The sequence below is a fragment of the Panicum hallii genome, chromosome 8 (assembly GCF_002211085.1).
Source record: "Panicum hallii strain FIL2 chromosome 8, PHallii_v3.1, whole genome shotgun sequence".
NCBI lineage: Eukaryota > Viridiplantae > Streptophyta > Magnoliopsida > Poales > Poaceae > Panicum > Panicum hallii.
This window is the reverse complement of record NC_038049.1, coordinates 43,599,205-43,617,718: the sequence shown is the minus strand read 5'-3', so window position 1 is coordinate 43,617,718 and position 18,514 is coordinate 43,599,205. Positions and strand designations below refer to the sequence as shown.

Sequence of the window (18,514 nt, the reverse complement as noted above, 5' to 3'; positions counted from 1 at the left end):
TCCTGCTCGGCGAATGAATCAGGGCGGCGTGCGTGCGGGATGGCCGGATTGCAAACGGGAGAAATTTTGGGGTGGGTTTGCTGGACTGGACGCATGTCCCCCGTTCTAGTCCCCGGAACGACGTTCCCGGAACGTGGAATGCACGACGTTCCCGGTGACTATATATCTCCAGATAGATGATGCCGAAACTGTAGACGTCATATTTAACCAATGTAATACCTTCCAAAACATATTCTGGAGGCATATATATATATATCCCCTGAATGATTGAATTAGATTAAAAGATCTCCAGAGAGAAACAAAGAAGAGATTTATAACGTCATGGGCTCATGCTACTGCACCTTCTATGTTGTCAGCCAGAGTGATCATTTCATTCAAGGTTTTTGCTGTACGGAAATTAGTTATCTTAGGGTTCATTTTAGAATCCAAGACTCCAAGGGGAATATCATATCACAGATCGAACACACATACGTTTGTACATCGCATGGATGGTAACTCTGGCACACTACCTGCATGGCCGAATCATGGTATACACATCATGGTAAACTGATTAACAAAAGAGCGTGTAGTTTCTTTTTTTTACTTTAATTAATTAGCTTATCTCCTTTAAATTTTGAGGGTTTAATTTGGATTTGTTTAACATCTCACCTCTTATTACGAGGTAATAGGAGTAATAAGTACCATAGCAAGACCCCCTTTTTTTAGAGACTGGGATAAAGTCCCTAGGCCAACCGGAGATAAATGGGAAACTCGCCAGACCGATTGGGCATAACCTGCCCCCTATTCAGCCTGCTTCGCTAACATGTCTTATTTCGCCAAACCATGGAATCACCGAGATATATCCAATATTACAAACCCATAGTATTATTCTGTTTTTTATTTGAATACGCTTTAAAACGATTCTACCACCACACCTGTGGCGATGAGACATACGAATAGGTTTGCCTGCGTTATGACCGCCTGAGAAGATATTATTTCCGATATTTTCACTGTTGCAAAAACCTGTATATTTTCAGTAATTATTGATTACATAAGTGTTATCTTGTAAAATAAAATCTCTTGTTGAGGATAACTTTCTTCTTCTGGCCGGTGGTTTCGTCCTCAGCAGAGACCTCCAGGATACCATCGGCGTCGATACCCAAGGAAACAGTGATCTGTGGAGCACCCTTGGGTGCTGGAGGAATATCGCAGAACTCAAACTCGCCCAACAAGTGGTTGTCGCAAGTCCTGGTGCCCTCACCCTCGTACACTCTGATAAGGATAGATGTCTGGTTGTCGGAGTCGGTAGATAAGGTCACGGTCTTCCTGTTGGGGATGTTGCTGTTCCTTCGAAACAGCACGTTCATGGCACCCCCATCCGTCTCCAAACCAAGAGAAAGAGGGATAGCATCCACCAGAAGGATGTCCTGAATAATCCTCGAATTCGCACATTTCCGGTCCAAGATGGCACCCTGGACAGCAGCACCGTAGGCAACAGCCTCATCAGGGTTGATGCTCTTGCAAAGCTCCTTCCCGTCGAAGAAGTCCTGGAGAAGCTGCTGAATCCTTGGAATTCTAGAGGAGCCACCAACAAGGACAACATCAAGAACCGTGCTCTTGTCCACCTTAGCATCCTTGAGGCACATCTCCACAGGCTCCATACATTTCCTGAAGAGATCCATGTTGAGCTCCTCAAACATGGCTCGGGTAATGGTTGAGTAGAAGTCGATGCCCTCATACAGGCAGTCGATCTCAATGGTGGTCTGTGCAGTGGAGGAGAGGGTCCTCTTGGCCTTCTCGCAGGCTGTCCTCAGCCTTCTGAGAGCCCTAGGATTGTCACTGATGTTCTTCTTGTTTTTTCTCTTGAACTCCCGAACGAAGTGGTTGACCATCCGGTTGTCGAAATCCTCACCTCCAAGATGAGTATCACCAGCTGTGGCAATGACCTCAAAGATACCATCCGGCTTGCACATGCAGAGAAGAGAGACGTCAAAGGTACCACCTCCAAGGTCGAAGACAAGAACATAGTCATCATCAAACCTAGCCTTCTTGTCAAGACCATAAGCCATTGCAGCAGCAGTCGGCTCAGAGACAATACGGATAACATTGAGACCAGCAATCACTCCAGCATCCCTGGTGCCCTGCCTCTGCGAGTCGGTGGAGCAGGCAGGAACAGTGACGACAGCATCCTTGATGCTGGTGCCAAGGTAGGCTTCAGCAATCTCCTTCATTTTGATGAGAAGCATTGAGGAGATCTCTTCAGCTGTAAACTGCTTCTCCTTACCCCTGTACTGAACAGCAACCATAGGCTTGTCTCCAGGTCCAGAAATGACCTTGAAGGGCCAGAGCTTGATGTCATTCTGGACAGACTCATCTGTAAATCGCCTACCAATGAGCCGCTTGGTATCTGCAGAGCGGATTTCGTATCAATAATTGCAATACTATTTTTACTAGTACAATAATGCTTGTAAAAATAGACAGCGTCACGGATACAAATTAATATCCTGAACTTGAAATAGATGGTGAGAAAAAAAACTTAATACTATTTCAGTCGGTACAGATTACTTGACTGCATCCAAATGCATTGTAGGGGAGGCAACTACACTCTATAAATAGCCACAGCAAACACCATCATGTAGACACAAGAGAAACTTCTGACAAAAAATCTTTGTAATGATTATTCTTAAATTAACAACTGAACCTAGCACAATGTTGGTCGGTCCAATTTATAGATCAGCACCAGTTCCACTTTGATTAGATCTAATCTATTTTTAAGGATAGCCAAAGCAAGGAAAGAGCACTACTGTTGCGACATGAAAAATATAAGGCACGCAAAAGCATAGCCAGGCGGCCAGGGCCAGTTAATCAGAGCAAGCCACCCAGTAACCATCCATAGATCTAAGTTGCCAAATCAATAATAAATCACAGGGAAAGTGCTGGAGAACGCTATACTGCAGCAACAAACACTACCCCCAGAGCACAGAAAGACCATAAAGGAGGAGCGAATTAAGCTAGATCACCACCATCTGCATTTACAGAAACCCCCAGATCCACAGTAGCAGGAGTAGTACAAGGAAGGGACAGATCTGGGAGGACGGAGTTGACTTGCATTGGCAAAGAAGACTTGGACGGCACTTACCGAAGACTGTATTGGTTGGGTTCCTGGCGACCTGGTTCTTGGCGGCATCTCCGATGAGGCGCTTGGAGTCGGTGAAGGCGACGTAGGATGGGGTGGTTCGTGTGCCTTGGTCGTTGGCGATGATCTCGACGTGGTCGTGCTGCCAGACACCGACGCAGCAGTAGGTCGTGCCCAGGTCGATCCCGATGATAGGTGCGTGGTCGTTGCCGGCCATCTTGCTACCTCCGGAGGCAGGCACGGAGGAGGACGACGACGACGGAGTTGCGGCCGGCCGGGGAGCAGAGGGTGGAGTGGAGGAGGAAGAAACAATGGACGGCGTCAGAAGAGGGCGGGAATTTTTATAATCAGCTAGTGGTTCCTTTCAAAAAGGTTGCGAGGACGGGGTTACTGTCGCTCGATGCTGGCCGGACGCCGGTCTACTTCCTCCGATGTGCTTGCTTTCCTAATCTTTGTAGGGGGCAACAACTCCTGTACACTTCTCAAGAAAAAGGAAAAACAACTCTTGTGCAGAAAATAAAATTATATAAGTTCTTTTCTCCTTCCTATCTTTTTGGCCACCATCTTGCTTCGGTGGTCCATGCTGGAATGTTGCGAGGATGAGGGCCCAATTACGTCTCCACATTAATCCTGGAATATTGACATGCATGTTGAAAGAAATTTTGTAAGAAAAGAGCAAGAGACGAAGACAAATAAGAGAAGAACATCTGCACGGATCCAACCAGATCTTAGCATGTTAAACTCGAGGTCTTCAAGAGACTACCAGACTCGAGTTTAGATCTAAATTTTATGTAATGAACTGCATTGAATATTGTATGTGTCCCTTTGATGCGCACCACCCTTATCTGGAGACTGGCTTCACCACTGATTTGAGCCTCCTGACCACCGCCTTGTGAACTGCCTTTCGAATCGCTACGCACACGAGCTCCGAGTCTTTGCGTTTTGCTACTGTTTATACTCGGCGATCAAGGCTCCATCATAATCCATGCCGTATAAGGTCACATCTACTTCCAACGCTCTTTAACGATTCTATCACCACACAGGTGGACCAGATCAAAGTTACTAGATCGCATAGGCTACTAAAAATCATTTTGTTGACCACCCGAAATGAGATCAGCTTTTTCTTATTAGGCAATACTTTCTTTTTATTCATTATTCTCTAGTGAGATATTAGAATAAACTGGTTAAAAAAAGGTTCCAGAAAAAAATAAGCTAGGAAGGAGAAATGTCCTTCATAATAAAAAAAATATTTGGATCTCACTATACTCGTGTGCGACAAGATGATTTACAATAGCATATGCAATCTACATGTAAGTACATAGCACAACAATAGCCCGCTTGCCTTGCACCGAGTGAAAGCCAAACATAAAGCAAAGTTAGAAGAATAGATAAACTCTTTTGGCTAGTAGTTTTGATCTTTTTTGTCTCTTTTTTCGTTTCTTGATAAACTTGTGTAAAGCTCGGTTTTTTACTTCCTTTAAATATATATAATTAGTAGAGGGTTTCAATCCCCTCCTGTTACATTAAAAAAAAAACAATAGCCTGCTTATCGTTACCGGAACGTGCGGAGACGTAACCTCCCAGCTACTGTAGAAAAAAAGGTTTGCCTGCATTATTATCGCACGTGAGAAGATATTATATATTATTTCCATTATTTTGCAACAACTTATACATTACTTTAATAATTACTGAAAAAATGATTAACTTTTAAAATAAAATCTCTTGTTGAGGATAACTTTCTTCTTCTGGCCAGTGGTTTCGTCCTCAGCAGAGACCTCCAGGATACCGTCGGCGTCGATACCCAAGACAACAGTGATCTGTGAAGCACCCTTGGGTGCTGGAGGAATATCGCAGAACTCAAACTCGCCCAACAAGTGGTTGTCGCGAGTCCTGGTGCCCTCACCCTCGTACACTCTGATAAGGATAGATGTCTGGTTGTCGGAGTCGGTAGATAAGATCACGGTCGCTTTGGTGGGGATGAGTCTGTTCTTTGGAATCAGCACGTTCATGGCACCCCCATCCGTCTCCAAACCAAGAGAAAGAGGGGTAGCATCCAACAGGAGGAGGTCCTGAATAATCCTCGAATTCTCACATTTCCAGTCCACTGCATTCAAGATGGCACCCTGGACAGCAGCACCGTAGGCAACAGCCTCATCAGGGTTGATGCTCTTGCAAAGCTCCTTCCCGTCGAAGAAGTCCTGGAGAAGCTGCTGAATCCTTGGAATTCTAGAGGAGCCACCAACAAGGACAACATCAAGAACCGTGCTCTTGTCCACCTTAGCATCCTTGAGGCACATCTCCACAGGCTCCATACATTTCCTGAAGAGATCCATGTTGAGCTCCTCAAACATGGCTCGGGTAATGGTTGAGTAGAAGTCGATGCCCTCATACAGGCAGTCGATCTCAATGGTGGTCTGTGCAGTGGAGGAGAGGGTCCTCTTGGCCTTCTCGCAGGCTGTCCTCAGCCTTCTGAGAGCCCTAGGATTGTCACTGATGTTCTTCTTGTTTTTTCTCTTGAACTCCCGAACGAAGTGGTTGACCATCCGGTTGTCAAAATCCTCACCTCCAAGATGAGTATCACCAGCTGTGGCAATGACCTCAAAGATACCATCCAAGATGCTGAGAAGAGAGACGTCAAAGGTACCACCTCCAAGGTCGAAGACAAGAACATAGTCATTATCAAATCTAGCCTTCTTGTCAAGACCATAAGCCATTGCAGCAGCAGTCGGCTCAGAGACAATACGGATAACATTGAGACCAGCAATCACTCCAGCATCCCTGGTGCCCTGCCTCTGCGAGTCGGTGGAGCAGGCAGGAACAGTGACGACAGCATCCTTGATGCTGGTGCCAAGGTAGGCTTCAGCAATCTCCTTCATTTTGATGAGAAGCATTGAGGAGATCTCTTCCGCTGTAAACTGCTTCTCCTTACCCCTGTACTGAACAGCAACCATAGGCTTGTCTCCTGGTCCAGAAATGACCTTGAAGGGCCAGAGCTTGATGTCATTCTGGACAGACTCATCTGTAAATCGCCTACCGATGAGCCGCTTGGTATCTGCAGAGGATTTGAGTCAGTAATTGCAGTACCACTTTTACAAGTACAATGATGCTGGTAGTAAATAAACAACATCACAAATATAAACTAATAGCGCAAACTTGAATAGAGGGCAATAAAATTACTGAATTCCATGCCAGTACAAGTACAAAATAACTGGATTGCAATCCAAATGCATTCTAGAGGATGCATCTACATTCTATAAATGGCAGCAGGTATCATTTACGCATTTAGAAACACTATCATGCAGACCAGAGAAACTTATATAGCAAAAGAAAACTCACAAGGATCATTCTTGCGTTAACAACTGAACTTGCATCCTAGTGTTCCTTTGTGGATTAATAAGAGAATCACACGTTCAGCTAAGCATGCAATCTCTGCTGAACAAGTTTGTTTGGAAGAACCATGCTCCCCTGAAGGTCAAGTTCTTTGCCTGGCTGCTACTTCAAAACCGCATTCAGTGCCAAGCAAACCTGAAGAAGAACATCCTTGACTCAGACTGTCAGACATCTGCGAGATCTGTGGCGTAGCAAGTGAAACGACGGATCACCTAATTGCACAATGCCCATTCGCGCAAATCTTCTGGCGCCACATTGGGTGGAATCCAGAGGACTTGCCCACAGCGAAGCAACTCTGGGATGTCAAACCCCAAGCTGGAGCACCGACACGCTCCCTACCAACCATGATAAGTACTCCTCTGCTGCTGGCACCTTTGGAAGCACAGACATGGAGTTGTCTTCCGAAGCAAAACTCCAAGCCTTTGCCACCTCCTGCTGGAATGCAACACTGATGCCCAACTTTGGCGATGGCGGCTTCCAGTCCAACTGCGCCAAGAAATAGATCACTGGAGCTCCTATTTTCTCATGTAATCTCTTGTAAGCTTTGCTTTTTCATCTGCCTGCAGTTCACAAACTGCTTGTAATCACGCCAAGAGCGCCAACCTCCACCACTGGCTTGCCGGCATCTATGGAAGTCTATTCAGGTGGGGACTCTTCGTCCCTCCCGGTGTTTCCCTCAAAAAAATTATCTGCTGAACATCGGTGATTATTGTCTTTTAGAAAAATAACACTGAATTTTAGCAAATAGGTAAATTTAGATAACTGGTTGAACAATGCACACTGCAAGAAATCGAAACATTCATAGAAGGCAAAATCAGTAAGATCCAAATCACTGTTGCATAGTTCGGCTCCTAGAAAAAAACAAATAGTTACAACGATATAGCAGGAAGATCATCTACAGTGATCATCATCTGAGATGCACACGTGTGTTATGCATGGATAAAAAAAGCATCATCACTTCTCCCTTCAAATAATTATTTTTTAGCGACCCATCAGTTAATCAGAGCGAGATACCAGGTATGCACCCACAGATCTAAGTTGCTAAATCAGTAATTCAGATGGATATGGGTTGAGAACGCTGCTGTACTACCGCAAGCAACAAGCAGTAACCACCAAAATACTAGTAAGCACTAATCACATGGATAAGAGCTAAACGCCTCCTAATTAATAACCTATCAGAAATTCAGAATCGATGACAGACCCAAACGAGCAGAGCTACTAGGCTACATCTAGCTAATTCAGCAGTAGAGGCAGCAGGGGGAGTGCAAGGAAGGGGCAGATCTGGGTTGACTTTGGCACTCACCGAAGACTGTATTGGTTGGGTTCCTGGCGACCTGGTTCTTGGCGGCATCCCCGATGAGGCGCTTGGAGTCGGTGAAGGCGACGTAGGATGGGGTGGTCCGGTTGCCTTGTTCGTTGGGGACAATCTCGACACGGCCGTTCTGCCAGAAGGCGACGCAGCAGTAGGTCGTGCCCAGGTCGATCCCGATGGTTCGAGCAGAGTCGTCGGTGCCTGCCATATTGCTACTTTCCTCCGCTCCGACCGGCGGCGAAGGAGGCGGCGGAGCAGAGGCGTGGAGGAGGGAGAAATGGTGAAAGGTGTCGGAAGGGGGTTGACTTTTTGAGAAGGTTCCGAGGATGGGGTTCGCTAATCGCTACTGCTCCGATGCTGGTCGCTCAGGTCATAAAAGAAAAATAGAACAGAGGTAGGAGAACTATTTGCACGGAGACCTTCTCAGGAAAATAAACTTAACATCAAGTCCTGGCCTTCTTCCTTGCTTTGGCTTCGTCGTCCTCCATCACCAGCTTGCTTGGGCGCTCATGCTGCAAGAGGGCGTCCACACTTGACATAAAACAGTTGAAAACACCGGAGATTTGGCCAGGATGGCGTGTTGGACTTTGAACCTCATTGTCAGTAAACAGCAGGTAGCACATGGCATGGCTCAGGCGGTGGAGCAATCAGACCACCTAAAAAAGTGAATAGCAGTGGACGGGACGATGCAGTGGTTTGTTTGCTTGCATGTACAATCAGACCACAAGAGAAAACAGGGAGTGGGAATTTTGCATGTAAACTTAGCCTTTTTTTCGCGAACATGTTTTATTAACAGAAAAACGATAGATATTACAAATCTTATTAATAGGCAGAGTCTATTAAGATGGAATTGTGCATATAAGATAGGCACCCACTTATTTAAACATGTTGTTCATCATGATGTTCACTACCTCAAGGACATTAAGTTTTATAATGTATTTTTTAAGGAACATGCCCCATTAGGCTATAGTTGTGATTTTGATGATTGTATGATAACATAGTCAATGAGACTAACGAGTTTGTAAGCTCAAGATTGTAGGATTTTTAGGATTTCTAGATCCCATAAATGGAGTCTAATCCATATACAAGATGGTCCAATTCGCTGTCAAGATATCCAAGGTGTTCAAATGATTGTAGCGACGAATTGGACAAGTGCCAGCCAAAATCAGTCGACCGGTTAAACCAACGTTGGTGCATTGGTAATTAAAACAACGCCTAGTTGCACCGGTTAAATCGACGCTACAAGAATGGAGGCGTCAGTGCAATGAGGAGATGACATGACGATCAAGTGAAGAAATAATAGAGGCACCGGTTAAACCGACGGTGCAAAAGAAGGCGTCGGTGCAAGCGTGTTGTGGTTACTCAGTACGCATATTTTGGTTCTAGAAGTATTTCCAAGCAAAGTCTTCAGCATCGGTTGAAACGACAGGCATCGGTGCAATAACGTCAGCAAAAGATGGCAGTTGAAGTTCAACACCTAGTGGGCAGGCTGTGTGACCGGTTAAACCGACGGTGGCGACCGGTTTAACCGACCTTTTATGCTTTTCAGGGAAAAATCATGTAACGGTTAGGAGTGAATCTTTAGCCTATATAAGGTCTCACCCCTAGTCATTTGAGGCTGCTGGAGTTCGTGAGAAACTACCCACACTCTGAAGAAGTTCTCCAAACTACCCAAGAGCTCATGGATCACATTTTTAGATTTAGCATAAGGTTTGAGAGTGTTAGTGCTAAGATTAGTTCTAGAGAGAGCGAGAGAGCAAGGCATTGATGCCTTGTGTGCTGGTTCTTGAGTGAACCACAAGTTGTATCTCAGTGTGCCGACCTCTTGGAGTCTTGGTAGCTCGCCGGCAAGTCATCGACCCTATGGCTTGGTGTGGAGCGGCAACGACAGCTTTGTGCGGAGAACATGGAGACCCCATCCTTCATGGAGAAGCTCCTTAGTGGAAAGCGGCATCAAGATAACCGGAAACTTGGCGAGAACCTTGGTGGCTAAACCTTCATGGCAAGTTAAGAAGAGTTCTGGAAGAGACTTGATGATCGGGAAGCTATACTGTTAGTGAGTGCTTCAACAACGTGGAATAGGGATGACTTTGTGCTTACCAATACCACGGGATAAATCTTCATGTTGAAAGTTTGCTTCCTCTCATCCCTTTCTTTTAAGCTTCCGCATTTCTTATTGCAATTTTATATACTTTTACATTCTTTCCCCTCATCCCTTTCTTTTAAACTTGTTTTAAACTTAAACTTCCGTATTTCTTATTGCAATTTGTGTGCTTTTATATTCTTAGTGTAGTATCTTATTATGCAATCTTGTGTGCTTTTATATTCTTAGTGTAGTATCTTGTTAGAATTATCTATAGGTTGTATAGGTTGCAAAACTCTTTAGAACGAGATTTTCACAGTAGTTGAACCCTAGTTGCACATCTAGATTATATATTTTAGCTTATATTTTGTGCTAACTAGTTTGAGCCATATATTAAGATTTTAGAATTGCCTAATTTACCCCCTCCTCCTCTTAGGCTACGAGCACCCATTTGTTTTAATTTTCTCACGTATACTTCGCAACATATGTTGTTCATCATGATGTGCAATGTACAAGTTGGATACTCGTTCCTCTGTGTACATGACATTACTGACTTCAGGACCTCAAAAAATCACAATCCTTTACATAGTTGCACACACAGACCCGCGATTATAATACCACACGGCTAAGAGAATGCCACAAAAGCAAAAGCGATCATGAAGCAAATTGAAGGCTATGCGTCCATGATGGGCAGCACGTACAGCACTATCGATCTGTCTGATCAGACACTCCAATTGTTGCATCCGGGGTTCTATGAGGCCGGCAACTCAACCTAGCTGTTTAGCAATTCAAGAACCTCAGCCATGGTAGGTCGATCTTTTGGATCCCACTCAATGCACATCAATCCTACCTCTCTGCACTTGTTAATCTCCACCAGCTTGGATTCATCAACCAATGCCGGATCAAATAAACCATTAAATGCTCTAATCATCTCAAGTGAACCCTACAATAGGGAAAACCCCACATAAATGAAGACAATTTCACTTGTGCGAATAATCAATGCAATGCATAATATCTTTCTTCTAGTAATTAATGTGTACATAAAATCCACATTTTGAAAAGAATGTTACATAATCAGTGATACTTGATGTTGCTGGATATTATGTTATGATAATATTTTCACAGAACACACTATAGATTTGTTGTTATTTGAAAATATTGAGCTTATTTAATTCAAGGTTTTTTACATCGAGTTGACATAAATTCTGTAAATTACATTCCCAGCCTCTGCATTACCAGGATACACGCAACCAAAAAAAGAAAGAAAAAGAAACAAAGAACATGTGTTGTCCCTATTTGATATAAGCTATATTTTTATATTTTCAAAGATAAAAAATTGGCTAGTTCTACCCAGAAAATAAAGGTAGGAATAATAATTAAACAATGGACGCGATAATATATAGGCTAGTTCTACTAGAAATAATGGCAAAGTTGATGTTCCTGTCAAGCTCGTAAATATTACTTACCCATTCTGGTATATCACTGGAAGGTGTAACTCTCCTCCCGGTAATGATCTCAATAAGGATGACTCCAAAAGAAAACACGTCAGACTTCATCGATATCTTAGCTCGCGTAATTTTTTCTGGAGCAATATATCCCCTGAATGTTTAAATAAATAATAATAAATAGACTTATTGAAGAGACATGAAAGAAAAGAAAAAACAAGCTTCATGCACGTCGTGGAGTCATGCTAAGACCATTCTCAGTGGAGATTTTATTCTCATTATATTAAATGATGTGCCACATTATTAGCAAATGATGATATGGCATAGTATTTATAAGTAGGGAGAAGAGATGGGTTTTATCAATATAAAACTAGATCTACACAGTATACTGTTTTCAAGACTATGAAACTACCATTGAGGGCTACAAGAAATATTTTGTGAAAGGGCATCTTACATTGTGCCTGCTACGGAATTCCAAGTGATCTCATCATCATCACCATCCAGCACTACAGATAATCCAAAATCAATTATCACAGGATTCATTTTTGAATTAAAGAGAATGTTGGCTGGCTTCAAATCCATATAGAGAACGCGTTGCTTGTGTAGGTAATGTAGGCCCCGTGCTATCCCCTGAATTATCTGGAAACAGGAAGGCCAATCAAGTCCAGAGGCTGCACAATACAAAAAAATTTAAAGTATTAGTTATTAGTGAAAATAAGTTTAATTTGAATTTAGGTTCAAAGGTATACTAGTATTTTCATGGAAACATGCCATTGATAATCCTTTTCAAGCTTCCTTCAGGCATATATTCTTGGACCAAAAAGTATTCTTCCATTTCTGTGTGGAGGCAATATCCTAGAAGTTTAACTACATTTTTGTTCTGAAGCTTTGCGCCAATATTAAGCTCATGATCCAGGCTCCTCTCTGGAAAATCACCAGAGATTAATAATTTCTTGATGGCAACATCTTGTCCGTCGTGCAATACACCCTAAAAAGCATAAATACCAAGCTAAATTATGCTTCATTAATGAAAATAAAAGTAGCAAGAAATGTTATTATAACCCTTGCAGAAAAGTTTGCTTCGCAGATAATTCTGATATATAACTGTGCATGTTTAAATCAATTAGCTAGAGAAAGTGAGCTTAACTTTTTTAGACCGAAGACAAAGCAACCAAACTTGTGACGTATTATGATAGTGTTTTTTGAGACTCTATGGCATAATGTTTTTGTACTTTGTCCTGCTTACATTCTATAAATGATGTCTTAAGAAAAGAATGATAATGGAAAAAAAGAGACCTAATTAAATACTTAAACTTATGACGTCTGTCTAGAAGATAACTGAGCTCCTAACCATACTTTATGGAGCCGGACCTGCTTCATTTTAGTATAGCATGGCATTTGAGCCTGGCTGCTAACAATTAGATATGTTAAATCCCTTTATGTGCAGGGAAAGCCCTTTTATGATAACCAATTAAAAACAATGCATTATCTTATCTTGCGTGACTGTCCTGAATAGCAAATCAACCCAATGATGACAAAATGGTCATCTGAATATCCTAAAATAAAATTAGCAAACCCAGTATACGGAATATATACTACCTTGTAGACAATACCAAAGCCACCTCTTCCAAGAACATGTGAAAAGCCATTTGTAGCCTCCTCCAACTGAGAGAAACTGAATTTTTTTATGCCTGTCATGGGAAGCAAATGGCATACCAAAACTGTTCAAGTTGGGAAGACGTGATACAATTAGCAATTCGAAGGAATCAAGTGATAAACATTGACAGATGATAGGGTCAGTCTAATTCTCTTTGGGTATGATTTTTCCCCTCAAAATCATTCAAACATTGAACCCTCGCCCCACCTTATATGAACCCGCCTGGGCCAATGCGGCAATGCCCACCCCACCCCACATCATCCTACATGATCCTGCTCCCTGTCCCACCATGCCCTGCTCTTTCCGTACCACATCTGTAGCTAGTCATCTAATTTCCAATTTTTACCCACCATTGGCATCGAAGGAACGAATGCTGAGGTGGGCTATCACAGCGCCGAGGCACCAGCCATGTCAAATGCTTCATCTATGTCACATCCTATGTGGCATATTCAATGTTTCGTGGGTTTATACTCGATGTTTTTGGTCCATTGTTAAAAAGAGTTTTGCCAAGAAGGCTGTACATATAAAAAATATTTTCAAAACAGTTAAAATACAAATTGAATAAATCCCACAACCTTGGGCTCGCCCACCACTCTTAACGGCTCCTGCATTGCAGCCACCACTATTGGAGGTGCTGTCCTTGGCCAGTTGGCCTCCATCTCCTCTAACCATTACAAAGTTGGATGATGCCCCTGAAAACTATCTTCGCCCACCATACACTGCTGCCACAAGCCAGGGGACCTCCCAGCGGCCATCCCTCTATATACGCTAGGTACATAGGGCATATAGCCCAGTAGAGTTGCTACCCTACCTAGTTTTTAACCAGTGACGCATGAAGCCAACAAATAGCCCATAGATAGGGATTACGTTGATGCAAGTAAAAGAAATGCCACCTTACCAGACAAGGGATCAGACTGCACCCTGCTTACTGTCGCTACTACTGTGGTCTTCCCTTTCTGGCTGTTCATTACTTCAGGTCTGTCATTGCCATCAAAAACTCAAAATGAGACGCCTTTTCAAACTTACAAGATAGGATTTTAGTAAAAAGAAGATTGCCACTTGTTTCCATTAGTCCCTTATCGAAATAGATAAAGCTAATACCGATCAATATTTATACAAGTACATAATTCCAGTTTCCGACATTAACTAAACATGCATATACTAAAAACTAATTGTTACAAAGTTCGACTTTTGAATCCTAGTACGTACATCGTAAAAGAAAGATGGAGTAACTAAAGAGAGTACAGATATAATATTCAAGGTCAATTTAGCCAGTTCTACTAGCTAATTGGTACTACGTGCTGAAGCCTGTAATAAAACTTCATGAAGTATAGGACAATGTTACCATAGAGTGAGATTTGGAATGTACACATCTTACCTAGCATCACGAGTCAAATGACCATGTGAGATTGTACCGGCTCCTGCATCCTGATGAGTAGCATTTTTTATTTTCGGAATCATAGAAAATAATTCAATTTGGGTGTTTGCAAGAAGGTCGCATATAATAAATTTATTTATCATAAGCTATATTTTGTGAAAGCAAATATTCATGCCATCCTGAATGGCTCCACCCAAGAAAAACTAGCAAAATAGGCATTGGTTAATGATGATCAACTGGAGCAGGGCATACTAGTTAATTAAATGATGTAACCGTGTATTAAATGAAAATTATGTTATATAAGACTTTGTATTTGTACGTGTTGGCCTTTTTCCCCCAAAAACTAGGTACGTTGGGGTTTGTAAAGAAAGGACTAAGTAGATGGAAAAAGGATGCCACAGAACTAGAGATCAAAGACATTTGGCAAGTCTCATTGGCGCTGAGATACAGCCGTACTAGTATTCATGGGGAATAGGTTCATGCTAATTGCGTTGGCATTGAGATGTTATACTCGGTTCTTTTATAGAAAATAAATTTAGAAAAAATCTGAAAAGGGTAAAAAGTATAAAAAATAAACCAATATAATGTGGAGCAATGAGACTCATCAGATGCAGGTACTAATTAAGCTACTGATACCTGTGGATGCAGAGTCCGAAACATGCTGACATTGGTGGCGAAGTTCCCCATCAGAAGTTTCCTCGCTATATCGTTCTGCACCCTACCCAGCTTCTTGGCCATGCTGCTGGCCCCCCAGAGATGGGGAATGATGTGCTTCCGCTGGCACTCCTTGACGAGGCCGAGGGCCTTGTCGACGCTCTTCGCCAGATCCACCAGGGTGCCGCCCATGGCTGGGTTCACCGTCGTCTGATCAAGCTGCTGGAGGATTTCGACAACCCGGGCGACGCACCTCTCGATGTCGTCGCACTCCTCCTTGTTCTGCTTAACCGTGTCGACAGCCTCCTTGATCTTGGCAGCGACTTTGATGATCTTCTCCACGCTGCTGAACGCGATACCGGCCATCTTGCTCTTGCGGCGCCGTTGACCAAGATAACCTTCAGGGCCATTCAAGAACACGATCAGTAGATCTAGAAAAATGCTGAGATGGATCGGAGAAACCTTTCCTCATCTTCTACTCGATCTTTTCCCCATGACAATCAAAGCAAGTATGCAAGCGGCACTGACCTGCTTATTGACTTTCTTGCCTTCAATTCCGTCTGACCCTCTTCCTCCTTGCCGGCGCGGCGGCCCGGCACAGAGCGGGCGGAGGCCGGCCGGCCTTCAGTGCGCTGGATCAGCACCAACTATCACTGCTAGCAAGCCTAGCCCAAGTACGAGCCGCTGCTTAGTACCGGTTCTCCGCGGCTGGCCAGTATTAAATGGGTAAATGATTTCATGCCAAAAATAAAGAAAAAATATTACAAACTTCCGGGAGGTGAATTTTTGACGCATAAATATGCACATGCAGTCGTGAGGTTCGAACCCACGAGCTCCGGTCTTGCGTATAGCTTACCTACCATCTCACCTATGCATCATATAAAATTTATTAGGAGATACTTTTCTTTTTAAAATAATCCGTAGAGAACTATTTCGTATCAGGTTAAGACCCTGGCCGATACTAAATGTCACCGTTTAGTACCGGATGATGTTATTGACTGGTACTAAATCGCCGCGTCATTTTAGTACCAGATCAAAATACCAGCCGGTGCTTAAAATGCGACATTTACTTAAAAATCTCATTTTTCTAGCAGTATGCTCCTATCCGACCAAACTTTTAATGGTTTCTCGATCGACGCGCACAGTATAGAAACAATATGACTACTTAACCAGCAAAGAAGGAATCAGTAACACGCCGCATGCAAGTAACAAAATAATTAAGACAGGCTGGCCTCCTTTTCAAATAATAAAAATTAAGACCGCTCAAGTCAAGTCTTCATCATCATGTATCGAAGAATAAAACAACGAAGCATATCAGAAAGGTGAAACAGAGAAGGTTAACACGGAACACAGTGCATGAAAAAAGATCCAGAGTGTTACCCTATAAAAGTTTTTTTGACTGAATTTATAGCTTTGAACTATAACAAAAAAATTATGATTTTCAACATTCAGTTACAAAACTGGATAACTGTAACCATCCAACTGTTGAAGCCGGACAAAATTTGACCCCTTCGAAGGTTTCAAAGATAGATTTCCATTTTCTGAAAATTAAAGAAAATCAAATTTAATCTTATAAATAACTCATTTTACACTAGAAAAAATATGGAACTAGTACCAACATCTTTCTAAACATGAAACATATCTCTGGATCCAATTTATTTCTGTTTTTATGTTTACACTTATGCCTATTGTTTTTTAATAAATAAGATCTAAATAGAGCACCAACAAATAGGATATATTTTTAGAAAAAAATTTGATACTAGTTTCATACCTTTTTTATTTAAAATGTATTAGTTTCGAATTCTAAGATCAAACCACTTCTCCCTCAAGTGGAGGACTAAATAATATAGAGCTCGAATTTGGTGTGCAAGAGGGCCTCGGAAAGCTGGAAAAAGAAGCGCAAAAGCAAGGACATAAAAGTTTTAGAATTATCACGCGCCCTCTGCCCAACAACGACCACTAGTGCTTGCTGGCAGTCAGGATGCAACTGCTTTGGTCCGCAAACTCTCGCATGTGCTCCCTTAGCTTTGTTCCTAAATATGAGCCCATTTACTTTTGTCCTAATAAGTCGAGCACTTTAGCTTAGGATCATCATTAACTACAATATGGCTTATATAATATGCGGGCAATTCGGACAAACAGACAGACACCAGCTGCTAGCAGATCGATGAGCAGATTTAGATTATTTGATTTCCATCAGGCATGCATGATGATGGCAGATGCACAGCCATTCAGAGTGACGGCGACCGTGCCCCTTTTTGCAGTAGGCACGGTTGGTCTCGTGCCCGTTGATCGCACAAACAGATGGGCAGACGGCTTTCGTGCAGTGGTCATTGCTCGTCGGCGGGAAGCAAGGTGCCGGCGGTTGACACCACCGCCCGATGCCTGCACATATGCAACCGCAATATTATTAGCAAAGCAAGATTATTGGTTGGTCAATTACTACTAGTAATCCATCTGAAAATTAGATCATGCAGTGCAGCAGCTCAAGGTAGGAGGGGTGTGCCTACACGCTTGGCAGGATGAGGGGTTGGAGGAGATCATCAAAAGAACCAGGAACGAAGTAGCCATCAGGTGCACGGCCCTTCCCATGCCTGTTGGTCTTGATGAAGAGAATGCTAGCTTCAGGTACAGGAAGTGTATTTATCGCATATCTATATCTATGTTACAGTAGAGGTGTATATTATAATAATAAAGTTCTATAGGATTCTATATATATCTAAATATATAGGTATACCTATATCTATATCCATATCTATATTTTATATATATATATATATATATATATATATATATATATCTACTAGGCAAATATACTCGTGCGTTGCTACGGATAAAGTTGGTATAAGTATCGGATACATATAGTTGCACATACGTTAATTTGTAGGGATCTACGTGATCGAGTCATGGACGGAGGATTGGTCCGACTCACATACGGAATGGACTGAGACCCAAATGTCAGTGACACAAGTGGACCAATGTCACACCCCAAAATTCAATTTCAGGTTGTGAATACCTTTTTGAATAAATATATCCATTTTCTAGACTTTCTAAGAATTTTTTAGATTTTTCTAGTTTTTATTCTCGATTTTCTAGAGCGAAATCCATTTTTTGGAAGTATCAAGATTACTTTTCGCGAGCCCTGAAATATTTTGTTCGAGCTCATCGTGTCCTAAACATTCTTTGTGAATTTTTCATAGATTTTTTGGGATTAAAATTCTTTTTCTGACCTTATTTTTTTCCTTTCCTACCTTCTTTTTTTCTTTCTCTCTTCTTCTTTTCCACCAATCTAATATTTTTGTTTCTCTCTTTCTGGCTATCAAAAATGGAGCTACGGTTATAAAGATACAGCTATCAAAAATTTTGAAAGTTTTGCATTGTTAAAGAGACAGAGAACTATACGCTTGATTCATTTATTATAAAAATACATGCAAAGAACATAAATTAGACTAACTCAATTTATATTTATACCGTAAAGAC

General features: G+C 42.3%; 3 protein-coding genes across 3 annotated transcripts; all 3 read right to left on the bottom strand.

Annotated features, from left to right (window-relative positions):
* Positions 1-974: 974 nt before the first annotated feature.
* Positions 975-3,575, bottom strand: LOC112902111 (heat shock cognate 70 kDa protein 2-like). Its single transcript, XM_025971037.1, has 2 exons — positions 3,119-3,575; positions 975-2,386 (listed from the first exon to the last, which is right to left on the bottom strand). Exons 1-2 carry the CDS (start codon positions 3,330-3,332, stop codon positions 1,038-1,040), a joined length of 1,563 nt encoding a protein of 520 aa, XP_025826822.1. The 5' UTR covers positions 3,333-3,575; the 3' UTR covers positions 975-1,037.
* Positions 3,576-4,703: 1,128 nt separating this feature from the next.
* On the bottom strand, positions 4,704-8,321 carry LOC112902110 (heat shock cognate 70 kDa protein 2-like). The gene is made up of 2 exons (XM_025971036.1): positions 7,809-8,321; positions 4,704-6,167 (listed from the first exon to the last, which is right to left on the bottom strand). Exons 1-2 carry the CDS (start codon positions 8,023-8,025, stop codon positions 4,816-4,818), a joined length of 1,569 nt encoding a protein of 522 aa, XP_025826821.1. The 5' UTR covers positions 8,026-8,321; the 3' UTR covers positions 4,704-4,815.
* A 2,033-nt stretch (positions 8,322-10,354) lies between these two features.
* On the bottom strand, positions 10,355-15,709 carry LOC112902118 (putative receptor-like protein kinase At4g00960). Its single transcript, XM_025971047.1, has 9 exons — positions 15,563-15,709; positions 15,017-15,432; positions 14,381-14,430; positions 13,901-13,980; positions 12,945-13,036; positions 12,117-12,333; positions 11,800-12,016; positions 11,367-11,499; positions 10,355-10,843 (listed from the first exon to the last, which is right to left on the bottom strand). The coding sequence occupies exons 2-9, from the start codon at positions 15,398-15,400 to the stop codon at positions 10,673-10,675; spliced, it is 1,344 nt and encodes a 447-aa protein (XP_025826832.1). The 5' UTR covers positions 15,401-15,432; positions 15,563-15,709; the 3' UTR covers positions 10,355-10,672.
* Positions 15,710-18,514: the final 2,805 nt, after the last annotated feature.